The sequence below is a fragment of the Rissa tridactyla genome, chromosome 2 (genome assembly GCF_028500815.1).
Source record: "Rissa tridactyla isolate bRisTri1 chromosome 2, bRisTri1.patW.cur.20221130, whole genome shotgun sequence".
NCBI classification, from domain to species: domain Eukaryota; kingdom Metazoa; phylum Chordata; class Aves; order Charadriiformes; family Laridae; genus Rissa; species Rissa tridactyla.
In genome coordinates, this window is record NC_071467.1 from 156,824,557 (window position 1) to 156,839,503 (window position 14,947).

General features: G+C 37.8%; 1 protein-coding gene across 3 annotated transcripts in view; it reads left to right on the forward strand.

The window, feature by feature from the left end:
* The window catches only part of VIPR2 (vasoactive intestinal peptide receptor 2), a 65,956-nt gene that overhangs the window by 34,651 nt on the left and 16,358 nt on the right, over positions 1-14,947 (forward strand). For 2 of the 3 annotated variants that reach the window (XM_054192328.1, XM_054192326.1), the window contains exons 5-9: positions 5,687-5,784; positions 10,117-10,258; positions 11,801-11,818; positions 13,435-13,585; positions 14,508-14,568. In XM_054192328.1, coding sequence (XP_054048303.1) covers positions 5,687-5,784; positions 10,117-10,258; positions 11,801-11,818; positions 13,435-13,585; positions 14,508-14,568 — 470 coding nt within the window. The remainder of the gene's footprint in view (positions 1-5,686; positions 5,785-10,116; positions 10,259-11,800; positions 11,819-13,434; positions 13,586-14,507; positions 14,569-14,947) is intronic. The other variant, XM_054192327.1, reaches the window with a different exon arrangement.

Genomic DNA, 14,947 nt, shown 5'->3' on the forward strand with positions numbered 1-14,947 from the left:
AAGAAGGTCAATGGTCTCCTGGGGTGCATTAAAAAGAGCATGGTTGAGAGGGTTCATCCTCCCCCTCTACTCTGCCCTGGTGAGGCCACATGTTCAAGAAAAGACAAGGAACTACTGGAGAGAGTCCAGCAGAGGTCTACGAAGATTATCAAGAGACTGGAGCATCTCTCTTATGAGGAAAGGCTGAGAGACCTGGGTCTGTTTAGCCTGGAGAAGACTGAGAGGGATCTCATAAATGCTTGTAAATATATGAAGGGCAGGCGTCAAGAGGTTGGGACCAGACTCTTTTCAGTGGTGCCCAGCGACAGGACAGGAGGCAACAGGCACAAACTAGAACACAGGAAATTCCATCTGAACATAAGGAAAAACTTCTTGGAGGGTGCCAGAGCACTGGAACAGCCGGCCCAGAGGGGTTGTGGAGTCTCCTTCTCTAGAGACATTTAAAACCTACCTGGAGGCGTTCCTGTCCAGCCTGCTCTAGGTAAACCTGCTTTGGCAGAGGGGTTGGACTAGATGATCTCCAGAGGTCCCTTCCAAAACCTACCATTCTGTGATACCCTAAGTAGTACTGGATGACTACATTTAGGCAAATAGGTACAGTTTGTTCATTATGTCAGTGGAATTTGTGTTGACTAAATAGTCATGTCTACTTAAGGGTGCACTGAATGTCTTTCTTGACTGCATTTTTTCAGGTCTTGATTCTGTAATCATTCTCTCTGGCTGCGGAAGGAGGGGAGCTAGTATGTCTGTTGCTATGAAAGTCAGAAAAGTTGGGCAAACCTTTTGGTAATGTAAAATGTTGTAAGTGGGATCTTGGCAGATGAGAACAGATCTCTGTCCTCTCTTACTTGGTAATAAGTTGTCATCCATGATAGCCAGCAAAGCTGTTCTTACCTCATGTACTGATCTGAAATCAGCTGGTGCTAAATCTGGCATGTTCATTTCAGTGTAGTGAGTTTGTATCTTCACTTTATTTAGTCTGGCCAGCAAAAAAGGCAATTTGATGATGGAGTTTAATTGTTTAGATATTTTATAGCTAGAATTATGTTATTTTCTATTTGATTTTCCTTTATGTATTTGAAAGGAGAGAATGAATATCAATGAGTTGATGTATTCTACGTTGATGAGCAGAATGCACACTTTTGACTGATTGTGATTTAAGATATTTAGGACATTACATGTAAAGGTGCTGATACAGTTTAACTGAATCGTTATATGTGACACTAAGATGTGTAGCATGTTTGCATTTGTGTATGTTTTACAGCCTGGATTAGTCACGCAATAAAGACGTACTGCCATAGTACAGTCTTTGAAATCCACTCCCTTCAGTAGATGCAGAAACCCTTTGGATGAATTAATAGTAAAGGATGTTATGACTCATTTTTGAGAAACTAATGTTATATTTAGTTCCAGGTAGAAGCCAAGGACTTGAGTAATGAGTTCTCAAAAATGTCAAACATGTTCAAGAAAAACTACTTTGTATTGTTTAAAGGAAACATGCAAGTTGAAATTACTTCTTATGGTTGCCAGACTCTTTGATCTCTCATGTAAATATGGAATAAGTAGTCACTAGCAACAGAATAGTCAAAAATATGGATCAAAATTGCTAATGTAAGCTAAAAGTATTTTATTACTTTGCATATTTTTAAGGATCCCTGCATCAAAATAACAATGTTTCTAAACCTGTCAGCTTCTAATAATTCCTATGAATCATATGTGTGCAGAGTTCTTTATGTGATTTGCAGAAAAAGGGTTTCAAGGCTCTTGTGGGTTAACCCCAACAGGCAGCTCAGCCCCCCACAGCTGCTCACTCACTCGCCCACATGGGGGCTGGGGGGAGAGAATTAGAAGAGTAAAAGTGAGAAAACTCCCGGGTTCAGATAAAGACAGTTTAATAGGTAAAGGAAAGCTACACATACAAGCAAAGCAGAAGAAGGAATTCATTCCCTGCTTCCCATCGGCAGGCAGGTGTTCAGCCATCTCCAGGAAAGCAGGGCTCCATCACCAGTAACGTTGGCTTGGGAAGATGAACGCCCTAACTCCAAATGTCCTTCCTTCCTCCTCCTTCCCCCAGGTTTTATTGCTGAGCACGGCGTCATATAGTACGGGATAGATATCCCTTTGGTCAGTTGGGGTCAGCTGTCCGAGCTGTGTCCTTCCCAATCCCTTGTGCCCCCCCAGCCTCCTCACTGGTGGGGCAGCGTGAGAAGCAAAGAAGGCCTTGACTCAGTGTAAGCACTGTGCAGCAATAGCTAAAACATCCCTGTGTTATCAGCACTATTTCCAGTACAAATCCTACAAGGTGCTACAAGAAAATCAACTCTATCCCAGCCAAAACCAGTACAAAGGCCTAACCTAAAAGTCAACAGCGAGAAAGTCGGCACAAGAGAGTTTTTGAATGAAGCAAGGAGATGATGGGAGGAAGTTTGATGTCTAGCCAGAAGGAACTAATCTTAAATAAGAAGTATAGAGAACATGGTACTTAGAGAAAAGTATACAGTTGGGTCAGTTTAGTCATCTGTTTAACAGCAAATGCATGAGTTGTCATGTGTCAAACTTACACGCTTCTTATCTCAGAGTTATTTCTGCTCCTTAGGCAAACCTAAGACTGTCTTTGAAGCAGATCTTATAACCAACTCATAGCACACTTTGGCTGCTCAGCAGCAGAAAGGGACCTTACAGCTGCTTTAAGATTTTCTAGCACAACAGGAAACCTGAATAGGAGGGAAGAACCCATTTCTACTGGGCACTGGGAAGGGCCAGGACACAATTCACATCACAAGTCCTGGTTTAAATGTTTTCCTTTCAAGGCTATCAACAAATACAGATGTTAGGCTTTGTTAAGCTGCTTGGCAGTTCCCGGAATAAGAAGATCAGTGGTGTAAAGTTGTGTCTGTGTGCACCCTTATCAGATGCTTTCTGCATACCTGGGGACACTCCTGTCTCTGCTCTGCAGTAATGAAATGTTGAACATCTCTCTTACTATTAAAAGAATATCTCTGCTAATATTTTTTTTCCATGATAGTGAACAGGAAAATTTCCACTCAGTATTTAAACAATGTAGATTCATTGTCATTGCAACTTCTTTTGCAAGTGACATTTATCTCCCTCAAATTTACATGGTGGATGTTGAGTTTTTGATTTAGAGACTATTCAGGCTTCTATTTGTGCACTCAGCAGAAATCTGTTTTAGTGGTGTCTGCAAATGCCAACAAGTTGGTAACAAATAGAACATGTTGTGGAACTGCTGTGCATCATTTCTAAGCTTTACACTATATTGGCAACTCCTGATGTGCACAAGGTCAGCGACTAAAATTCATTTTCTAGTCCAGATTACTGATGAGGGGACATGAGGCTGCCAAATTGTTGAGTCATTATTGGAGCATCCTTTTTCCATCATTTTGCAGAGCAGGTCAGGTTGAATGAATGAAGGAGGGTGCCCAAAGTATTTGCAGTGTTTTTGGTGCCATGGGCTGTTGTTAATTGTGGCTGAGAAACTGTTTATCACTCTATTTCCAGAAAATTGCCTGGAGACTGGCTGATGCTCCTTTTGCTATGAGAGAAGCCAAATTAAAGAAGTGTAGGGGTGCTCTGCAGTGCTTGTCTGTAGGCACAGTTTTTAGAGCCGTCCAGAAATGAGCCAAACTGGGGACTGGACTATAATTCTGTCATTCTAGCAGGGAATTAAAGGACAGTTCTTCAGAACTGATTTTATGTGAATTTATGTTAGTTTTGAAAAAAATGTTCTTAGAATTCTATTTGAAAACACTTCTAGAAACATTGTTCGAGGAACATTGAACTACTTATAGTCTTATTTAGCAAACATAGGATTCATGTGGAAAACCAGGATCTTTTTGGGGCAAGCATTTGTACACTCTGGGTAGCCACACTTGAATTAGTCGCTGTGGGGCCTCTTCATTGTCTGTAGAAATACATCCAGTGAAGTCCATGTTGACTGCTTGCATAGATACAAGAAGTGCTTCCTAGAAGGCCCTGTGAAGAGACCCTATATTGCCTTAGATGTTTATATTTGCAGTGTAGGCACCTAACACTAGGTGAAATAGAGCCTACAGAGAATGCTTTATGCCCTTTATGCCCACAGAGAATCCCTAGGAATGCAGTGGGGCTCTGCAAATAGCCAGCAGACTCTATAGAGAGCAATAAAGTAATACTTTAGGGTTTATCCTTTTAACCGCCCAGGGACACCAACTTTAAAAAAAAAGGCAAACAATATTTATTCAGGATTTTGACCAAGGAACTTTCTTATGGTCATTCTAATGACACTGGAATCTTCATTAAGTCCATCTTTTCCTTCTTTATCTCTGCAGCAAATGAATATTATGTAAAGCAAACAGAACATTAAAACGTCAGGACTGTTGTCAAAAAGGTCATCACAATTTACTTCTCTAATTAAAAAAAGAGATTTCTGTTTCCTTTGACTCCTCGTATACCACTTCTAGCTCCTAGCAAGCATGACCGTTGCTATGAATACGCTTAAGGTCTATGGCAGTTATGTTTCCCTTATTTTCCCCCTTTAACTATATCTATGATAGCGCAGTTTCAAAATTCTTCATTTCATTTAACATTTCATTTAGTCTTTTCCATACCTGTATAATATTTGTTAAGTGAAAGTCCAACTAATTTCATCATGAATTGGGATTGCAGAAGTCACTTCTTCACTTGTCCTTTTAAATGCTATAAAAATAAATATATTAAATGACTTGCATTTTCCTTTGCTGTCTTAGTTTATTTTAAAGTATTGCTTCCTTGCTACTTTTTACAAACTACTTTTGAGAAGGTGAGTGCTATAGCCATGTGCACTAAATATTGAAATTCTGCTTGTTATACATAGCACATTCTACACTGCTATTAAAATCATTCATTTCATAACATAGCAAAAAAATTTACAATGTTAATATTTTATCTAGCTTCAGTGGAAAATACTGTCAGTCTAACGACTATTGTAGGCATAAATGAAGAAGCAGCTTAATTCTGAGAGTATTTAGCATTATTTTTCTTGATGTTGTCGTTCAAAATAGGGTTTAATGTAATATGTAACTGGTAAATTTACAGATAACAGCGGTTAATCAGCGAACCATGCACTTCAGTCTGTTTTTCTCTGTTGAAAAATTTCCTTTCCAAGTTTTAGCAAATAACTTTACTAAAGAGAGAAAGGATTGTTTGGGTCACAATTTAATAAAGATTTGAACATTTAGATTAGGAAATTAATGAGACTTAAACATGTCTTTAAAATTAAACATAAATGCATAACGAAGTACACTGGAGCAGAAGGACTGAGAGAGATTCTCTTTTTCAGAGATAATCCTATCTTTCAAACCGTGGCTCGTTCTTCCCAGTTTAATTGTGTTTATGGAAGTTGATGAATCTGATATTTTCTTTGACCTCATTGACATGGAATAATCAGCTGAAATCGTACCAGCTAAGTCTTATCTAAGTTTTGAGTTCCTGAGGCTGAATTTTCTACTGAGGTCAATTGGCTTGAGATGTCACATTGCAAAAATATGTTGGAATAAAGACACAATATTCTCATCATGTACTGTAGAGCAAAGAGTGAAAATAATGCTATTTATTTAGCCTTCAGAGCTATTTAATGGAAAATTATATTATTTCACGGTCAGTTTTACATCTCAGTAGGTGATTTCTGCATATATATTTTTCTGTGCAGGTCAACTTCTATGTAAGGGTGAAGGCAATTTATACTCTTGGACACAGCGTATCTCTGATTGCTCTTACAACAGGAAGTATAATTCTTTGCCTTTTCAGGTATGTATTTTTCATGAGTAAACATGAACAATGATAAGATTGTTTTAACTGTTATCTGATTGCTCAGATATTTAGAAAATGAGTTGGTTTTACACTTTTCTCCATTAAACAGCTGACAATAATGTAATGCTAACTTATTTTTTGCTAGCACCAGTCATACTAAAATATTTCAAAGCACTTTACAAATTTACAGACATTATAGCCCATGTAAGAAAAAACAATCATTTAGGAATGGGTTATACAAAGCATTTTCTATTTGATTATTAAAATTGGCACCTTGAATTGCTCTTGAAAATTAGTACGATGCCGGTCTCAGCACTGGACAAGTGGGCAGCCATATCTTGCAGAAGCTTCTGAGCGGTCTCCAGGGGTACTATAATCAAAGGTAATCATTCATTTCTCCAAGTGGGGTTGTAAAGGTATGGATAACTGGGCTGAAGGATAGTACTGGGTGTGCAATGTTTTTGTTAGGCAGTTAGGAACGGCAGTACTGTCTGTTGGTTTTGCCTAGTTTCTGGGAGTTTTCTGAGACTGAAAGCAACATCCAACTGGTAAAAGAAATTGCAAAATGGTATTATCAGAGTCATAGCTTTTCTCAGTCTCTCCACCTTCATGCCTTTACGTATCACTTCTACCTGTCTAATAGAATAGCCTTTATATTCTCCATTATAAACTTCACGCAACTTTTCTGTTCCCCTCTACACCAAGAAAAACATGAAAATGCATCTCTCAGATTTGGTAGAAAAGTACATATAGTACATAGAGGACAGCATGTTGTTTGTCAGAGCCTCATTCCTCTGATGAAATATTCCTATGGTGAGTTCTGTAAGCCTTTCAGTCTGCCGTCTAATTTTCTCAGTATTTAAATATTCAGAGGCTATTCAGAGCAGATATATAACCCATAATTATATTTTGTAATATCTTTGAAAAGAATTGAGTCACTCATGGTTATTTTCTTTCTACCAGCAAACGCTACAGGCAGATCGTGCATTTTCAAAACTGCTAAAACCTAATAACGCGTTTAAGACAGTGTGTTATAGACATCTGGATGTTGTCCATCACCAGAAGCCAGTTATAACAAACAGATCAAAAATTTCAGAAGTGTACTCAAAACCTTCAACTTCAGTTTAAATATCCAAGTTGAGAACTCCCCAGTCTCTCTGTTGAGTCAGTGGAAAGACACAGGCTTTTTTTCAGGGGGGAAACATTGGGTCTTCTAAGTCTCCCCCTAAAGAAGCCTGTTTCTCTGTTATCTACACGGAGTGTAGGGGCCTCCTAACATAGTAAGTTGAATTAGGAACCCAAATAAGTTGTAAAAATTCAGTATATAATTCAATATATATAGTTTCCCAAGCATGTAGCAAGCAGCCAGTTATTATGGAAGGATGCAGTTGAAGCAATTGTAAACTATCAATAATAGAAGTGAATGCAAATAGCTATGTGTGTATGTCTGTTTGTCTCTCAGGGCATCCCATATGTTATGGTAATTTTTAAGGAAAATAGGAATGTTTCTGTAAGTTTTAACTTTTCATTAGTCATCTACCACCGATCTAAGAAACATACTTATATATATACTGTTTATAAAGATCAGTCATTCACCACTGAAACACATTCACCTTTGCATGTAACCATCAAACTTTCACCTTGCTGTATTTAAAAAACAAGGACAAAGAAAAACTCTTATAAGTGAAGCTGTCTAAAGGAGATTTGGTAGTTAAATAGTGAGTCAAAAATCAGAAGCTACTAATGCTGCAGGGTTGTCAAAATCCTGACTTCATCCAGCAGGATTAGAATTTCAACTCTGGATATTAGTAACACAAGAGATTATTAAAATTGTGCATTGCTAAATTTGTATATTTATGCTTCAAATTATCCTGCGTTTGATCCTGAACATGTGCATTACTTTTAATGAAAGAAAGCGTGGAATAATGTGGAGTTTAATTTAATTGTAGGTAATGTGTTCATGATAAGGAAGTGGAAATTCTTTTTTTAAGTATTATGACTTGACTTCTGCAGTCCATTATATATTGTTACGTACTGTCTGGCAGAACAGATTCAGCCTCAGGGCTTTGCAGTTGTTCACAGTATCAGCTATAAGCACATGAAAGGCGGAACTGTTGGGTGGGGAGAGTTATTTCTGAAAGTTTCCATACAGTTGCAATATTCTTTTTTACATTTCTTCTAAAGAACTGGACTTGATTTTAATCTTTACAGAAGCATTATATGGGTTTCCATTATTAATATCTGTGGAGGACACATTTAGAAGCATTGTAAAAGGGAAGGATTTTATATCTGGCTAATCTTTTAATCTCAAAACAAAGACATAAAACATGAATATCTGTAAATACCTTGCCAGACTAAACTGACGGCATTTTTCAAGTTACTATGGTGCCACTCCCCACGTAATACTCTATGTACTTATTATAATTAAGCTAATTGGTTACTTTCTGGCATGGTGTTTTCCTGTTGTAGGTTGCCAATTTATCAGGCACATTCTTACTTCTGCAAACTTGATTTATAAACAGCAAAGCTAATAATTTTAATTTAGTCAAAAGAAGTTGCTTTACCCTTCTGAGAATGCAAGTTGCTATTTCTTCATTTTGAATGTCTAAGTTTTAATATGTTGTAAAATTTTAGAAAAGTTGAAATAAAAATGTTTGAAAATAAAATACTATTTTTCAGATATTTTAAAAAAGGTTGATTTATTACAACTCGGAGTGAAAATAAATTGTAGAACAGTATATTTCTACATAACTGATATTCTAGATCTTACTGTGCTTCATTTGGGGTTAGTCCTGTGTAGCAAAACCTTCAAAAAAAAAGTCAGTTTCTCTCATATGTGTTTCTTACCATGGAGAAAAATATGAATCTCTGTCATTTCTATAAGATGTGCTGTCATGTGCATCAGCTGGCTGCAACTGTTCCTCACATGGTATTTTTGTGTCATGAGGTAGTCATATCAAAGAAATAGGCATCATAGATTTTGTTTCATTGTTAAATAACAGTATTACTGTGTTGTTCTTAATCATCATACATATCCCAAATAAAAATACTTTCTAGCCCACTACCTCCAAAATGTTGGTTTGACAGCATTGTATATATCCAACATTTATTATTTCAGCTACTGAATGGGATGAAGAAGTAATAATCTAAACTAGATACTCAAGAAAAATATTTTCCTCCCATTTACAGCTTGCAAGTATCTCTGAATTCTATAGGAACATATGAGGCAGTCCAAAGTAATAGTGGTATTTCAGATTTTCTCAGAAGCTGTTTCAGCAAAGGAGAGCTTTCTAGCTTAGCATAGAGTTCTGCCTAGCCACAGAAATCACTGGATTTTTGACAACTGCTTTTAGTTCAGCCTGGTATTCTGTCCTTTGCCAAAGTGGGGGCTAGCAAGACGGATCTGTTATATATTTCCCTGCACTCACTGTAACTATGCTTGCTTTAGCAGTTTCAGAATCGATTATTTAGTGTTCTTCGGTAAAAATCAAAACGTGAAGACTACTTTGAGCTTCCACTGCACCTTCATTCTTTCATTGCTCATATTTGCTTAAATGTCCTGGCTGCTGGCTTATTTCCAGGTGCAGCTCAAGGTGCAGTTTGGTTTCTGGGGATTTGCTATAAAAAAGTTCTGTAAGATGGGAAGATCTTGAAGGGAATGTCTTTTAAGTGAAAAGCCCTCAACTTATAACTTGTTTCCCCTGGGCACTCACTCACTTACTTGGAATATTCATTTGTCATTTGTTTGTCAGGCTTTCACATGGCTGCTGGACTAAGGAAGAGAAGTTTTACATCTCACTGGATAGAAAGAATGGGCGATCTAATGCTTTGAATGCATTTTTTAGTTGTTCCTCCATACACTCACATCATAGCATGAAAAGCCATTATATAGCAAAATGCAGCAGTTAAATAAATAAAAAAAAAAATGAAAATAATAGGTGAGAGCATGTCAGAAATACATCCAGGATATTCAAAGTTTTATTTGCAAGAAAAACACTGGGATGAGCGCACATGCAGAAGGATGTAATAATCTATGCTTATTGTCAGTTTATGTTGTCGGAGAAACACCTCTGGGATCTTTTGGTCTGTTATACTTACTGAAAAGGAGTAAGAAATACTTTATTTGTGTATTTTGGACAGCCTATAATGGTGATGAGAATGATGATGATGACAAAAGAAAACAAGGCAGCACTGACAATATGGTAGAGGAGGAGGGTAGGCTTTTACCCAAGGTTCATATTACTAAGAGATGACTGGAGAGTAATAAAAGTCTGTTCAAGAGCTTTCTGTCTTGAAATCTAAAACGTCTGTTTTTAAATCTCTTCTTAGAAAACTTCATTGTACTCGGAACTACATCCATCTGAACCTGTTCCTCTCTTTCATTCTAAGAGCAATCTCTGTTTTAGTCAAGGATGATATTCTCTATTCCAGCTCCAACACAGCTCACTGTCCAGAGGATCAAACCTCATGGGTAATAAACCTCATTTGCTATGTGGTATAATACTGTTGTGTCACTAAATTTTCCTCTCTGATCCTCTTAAATATTTAGGAATACCAAGCTGTCAGTGAATACAATTCTGCAGAGAATAAAATGACTAGCAAAATGGTCTATTAGAATTAGCCAGAGAAAGAAGGTTGAAGCAGAAGTAAGAGAAGTTAATGTTGTTTTGCATGGCCATGAAGGGACAACATGTCATCTGCCAAAACAAATCATGACCAGCTATAGCTCAGAATAAATATGGCCACTGCATTAATCAGCTGGGAGAGTTTAAGACAAACAGGAGTGCCATTAGCTAGGAATGGTTGAAGGCAGCTCATCTGGAAATGTTCCAGCAGCTGTATCAGGGGTCCAGGAATTGGACAGGTGTCAATGGAGGGAGTGCAATGAGTCAGGGAATTAAATATTTGCAGGAGTTGTCTTTATTAACTCCTCTGTACTTTCTGGCTATGACTATCTGCATTCTTGGCAAGCTAATAAGTTTACTGCATTTTCATGCACAGGGGTTAAAAAAATCTCAAGCCTTGCTGTTAGAAGACTGACCACTATATGATATTCCCCATTCTCTGCCTCCGTTGTTTCAGCAAAAGTGCTGCAAAGGAACCCTTCAAATATTGCTAAATACCTTCTGCATTTAATTTACTACAGTTTAAGCTTGTGAGAAAAAATGGAAGGAAGATATTTTTATATCGATGAAGCCATATCATCCCAAAGCATAAAGTTCTTAGCAGTGACTGTCAAGCTGTATGTATGAATTCATAATCTGGGATATTTCTAATGAAGACAAATGGGCTCTGAGTTAGTAGACCCAAAGCAGACGAGTTAGTAGGCAGGCTGTGAGGGGTAATCAAAAGTTCTGAGGTCCTTGAAAGATGAGTCAATGGACTCTCAGAATACTACTTGATTTCTGTGATTTCTTTTCAGTTATTTTTGGCTGCAAAGCCTTGTACTTTGAATATGTCCAGTTTTCTGGGCTGTTGAGTAATTTCTGTTGCATTATGTGTGGGATGATCTGACACCAGCTTGGCAAGGCTGCTTTCTCTTGCGTTGGCTGGATAATACCTTTCTTCCATAACAGAATGTGGGGTTTGCCTCTTTTGTCACGTGTGTGATGTTCCACAGTTCTGCTGCATGCACAGATGTCTAAAAGCACACAATTCAAAATGCAATGTAATTAGGTCCTGGATCTGAATGACATAGAGCCATAATTTTGGCTAACTCTTTACTGACAGATACCTCCGTTGGTCAGCATCTGGAAATACACCTGATACAGGATTAGCTGCAGGAGGAAGAGGAAATATTTTGATGTGGGATTCTAGTATGTAAATTGAGAATATAATACAAAGGAGTATTGGAATTTAAAAGAGATTACAAAAATTTTAGACTTTGCCTGCTAATCTGGTTGCAAGTAGTCATAAGCATAATAGCAAATTTCAGCTTGCATTTTGAAATGTTTAATTTTCTCCATGTTAACTTTTCTGGCCCATTACTGGTCTGCATTGGATATCCCTTCAGTGGAAACAAAGTCCAGAGGTAAGATTAGCCTCACCAAACAAGACGACTGAACTAAGCTGTTTCTCTGGGCTACAGTCTTTCTCACTGGACAGTTTATCTCATCTGCTTTAAGACTCTCTCTGGACATGCCTGCCTCTCTTCATGAGCTGTATAAGGAGCTAGTTGGCTAGTAGGTGGCTAGCGTTCACTGGAAACCTTGCTTGTAGGCAGCTAAAATTAGGTGAAATGAATTCAAACCTTTGGGCTCTTACTTAGTTGTCTATATAGGCGTGTACACAGGCATAAATACAGGCATGTATGTTACTTGGGATGCACTGAGCTATCAGACACCACAAGGGGCTGATGGATACAAAGCAGTGTCTCTATGAGGCCTGTGCCATTCTGGCTTAGCAGCTGGTGACTGGGGTCCCTGAGGGCATCTCACTTCATAACAGACACCTATGTTTAGACAGAGGAATAAATCGCTAAATGAGTAAGTTACCTACTTTACTCATTCCTCAGTATTTGGTGTACTTGGAATTTTAACAGAAATAGTGGTGGTATGAAAGGTATTTAAAATGGGGAAGGGAGTAAAGCAGCAGAAACTAGAAGTTTTATTTAGTCCATTTTGTTTAGTCTGTCATATTCACCATATCATCACATTTCTCATCTCAGTCTCAGCAGAAACATTTTTCTGTTCAATTCTCACATCCCAGATTCCTCCTGGGAAGTACCAAAGTAGCAGCAGCCAGCACTGTGGAACATCAGCAGTACAGACATCTGAAAATTAAATCTGAAGAGCATCACGCAGACTATAAGTGTGTTGGGACTTCATTTTATAATACATGCTCATGTGGTTTGTTAATTAAAAAGCACCGAACCATTTTCTAAAGGGAAAACATAATTTTTAAAAGTCCCATCAACTTTTTCTTCTGACTCTATTTAGAATATTCATCATGTAAAGTTATATTTTTCACTCAGTTTCCCATTTAGCCTTGACAAATTAATAAAGTAGTTTCGTTATTAATTTTCACTACGTTAGGAAGCCAGCTGGGATTTTAATATATTTATTAGCCACCTAGTAGCTGATTATTTATTCTAATAGCCATTCATTAACTAACTATTGCAAAGTGCAATTTAATTGCATTTCATTAACTATTGCATTTATTGATAATCACCACCTTTTACAATATTTATGCTATGAAGTTTTCAAAATTTCTGAACAAATTTGCTGAGAGACATATAAATATTTTTTTAATAATTAATTTTCTTTTTATATAAACTCTAACATTTACAATGTCTCAATTTGCTTGAATTAAGAAAAAAAATTTCCACTGGACCTGGGTTACTAGTATTACATGGAGAGCTAGGACCTATAGTTTAGGTGGAGTTTAAACCTGCAGTTTAGTAGGTGGGTGCTTTTTTTTTTTTTTTTGTGTGTGTGTGGCGCGTGTTGGGTTTTTTTTTGTGTGTGTTTTTTTTCTGTTTCTTTTTTTTTTATGTGGTTGGACTCGATGATCTCAGAGGTCCCTTCCAACCACTAAGATTCTGTGATTCTGTGATTCTGTGATTCTGTGATTCTATAGGATATATTAATAACAGAATAATACAGCATCTTTCCTGCAACAACTTTGACCCCTATTCTCATATTTCAGGTGGGCTGCAAGGCTATTTTGGTGTTTTTTCAGTATGGTGTTATGGCAAACTTTTACTGGCTCTTAGTTGAAGGACTTTACCTGCACATCCTCCTTGTGCTAATATTCTCCCCAAACAGACACTTCACAATCTACCTGCTGATTGGATGGGGTAAGAATTTAAGCATCGTCCAGTAACGTTCTTTCTTGTGTCTGTATGTATGAGATTCAATATTGCATAGCGAGGTAGTCATGCCGTTTCTATTGGATGACTCCTCAGACTCACTAGTTCCTCAGCTCAGCTCCAGCACAGTTTACAGCTGCTGTGCCGTGGGAGAGAGCGGGCACAACACTGCTGAAGCATAACTGCTAGCTTGCTCTGCGGCGTGGCTCTGACCTGTGCCAATGTGCACAATGCCCAGGGGTTGTTCAGGATATAGCGCTGCCACCACAAAACAGATGATTCAGTCTGTCCTAATTTGGGAGGAAAAAGAAAGTTTAGCTGCACAGCCACAGGCTATGCTATGCTATTTGCCTTTTTGAAAAGCCCAATAATATTGTCCCTCTGGTTTTAAATACATGTATTCCTTTAATTTCCAGAAAGCGCAATGATATTTCTACAGAGCACTTTAAAGCTTCCAGTAATAGGTGGTCATAAAACATTTAGGTATTGCTGGGAAATGGGAATAAACCAGCGTGTGGGAATAGTTCCTTATAAAATGATTTACACTTTGGTTTTATAGTGTAGTCCTTGGAAGTGAATTGGGAGTGCATAACTTGTATCTGTCTCCCTGTAGGTCACTCTGACAACTTGAAAGAAACCTATGAAAGGCATGTTCTTTGTGTATTAGTCATTTTGGCTGCGTTTTTGTAAGAAATGAACCCACTTCCCTGCAGTCTTTGTTTGTAATACATTGCTTAACATCACATAGCTCATCAGATGGGCCTCTCCCTCCATTCACTAAGGTGTTTGCTATATGCTGTATATTTGGGGAATAATTAGTTACTAGCAGGCTGAAATTTCTTTTTTTTTTTTTTTTTTTGTGGACTTATATTCTTGTGATCATCCTCTAAATCTCTTTGGGATTTTTCAGGAATTCCTACCATATTCATTATTACATGGACAGTGACACGGATCATTTTAGAGGACACGGGGTAAGTGTGTGGAGAGAAAGCTTAAAGCCTCCGGCTGTGCCCGTACAATCCTTGCCTTGGGTATGGTGGTGTTCACACAAAGGTAGTTTGCTGTTCTGAAGGGGAAGAGCACAGAACTGAAATTTCAGAGGTGGCAATAAAGGGACAGGTGTTTGAAAGTTCTTCAACAGGTTCTTTATGTTTGCTGTTTATGTGAAAAACTCTAAGGGCAGGAGAGATCAGAGATAGGTTATGACTAACGTTACCCCTTGAGACCCACATAGAGAGCTATCTGCTTTGGAAGTCAAAATAATATTTAACGTAGCAGTGGGGGTCCTTGGGTCAGTGCAGTAAGATGCTGGGCATTCTAATTTGCTAACTAGCAACTGAAAAGATTGAA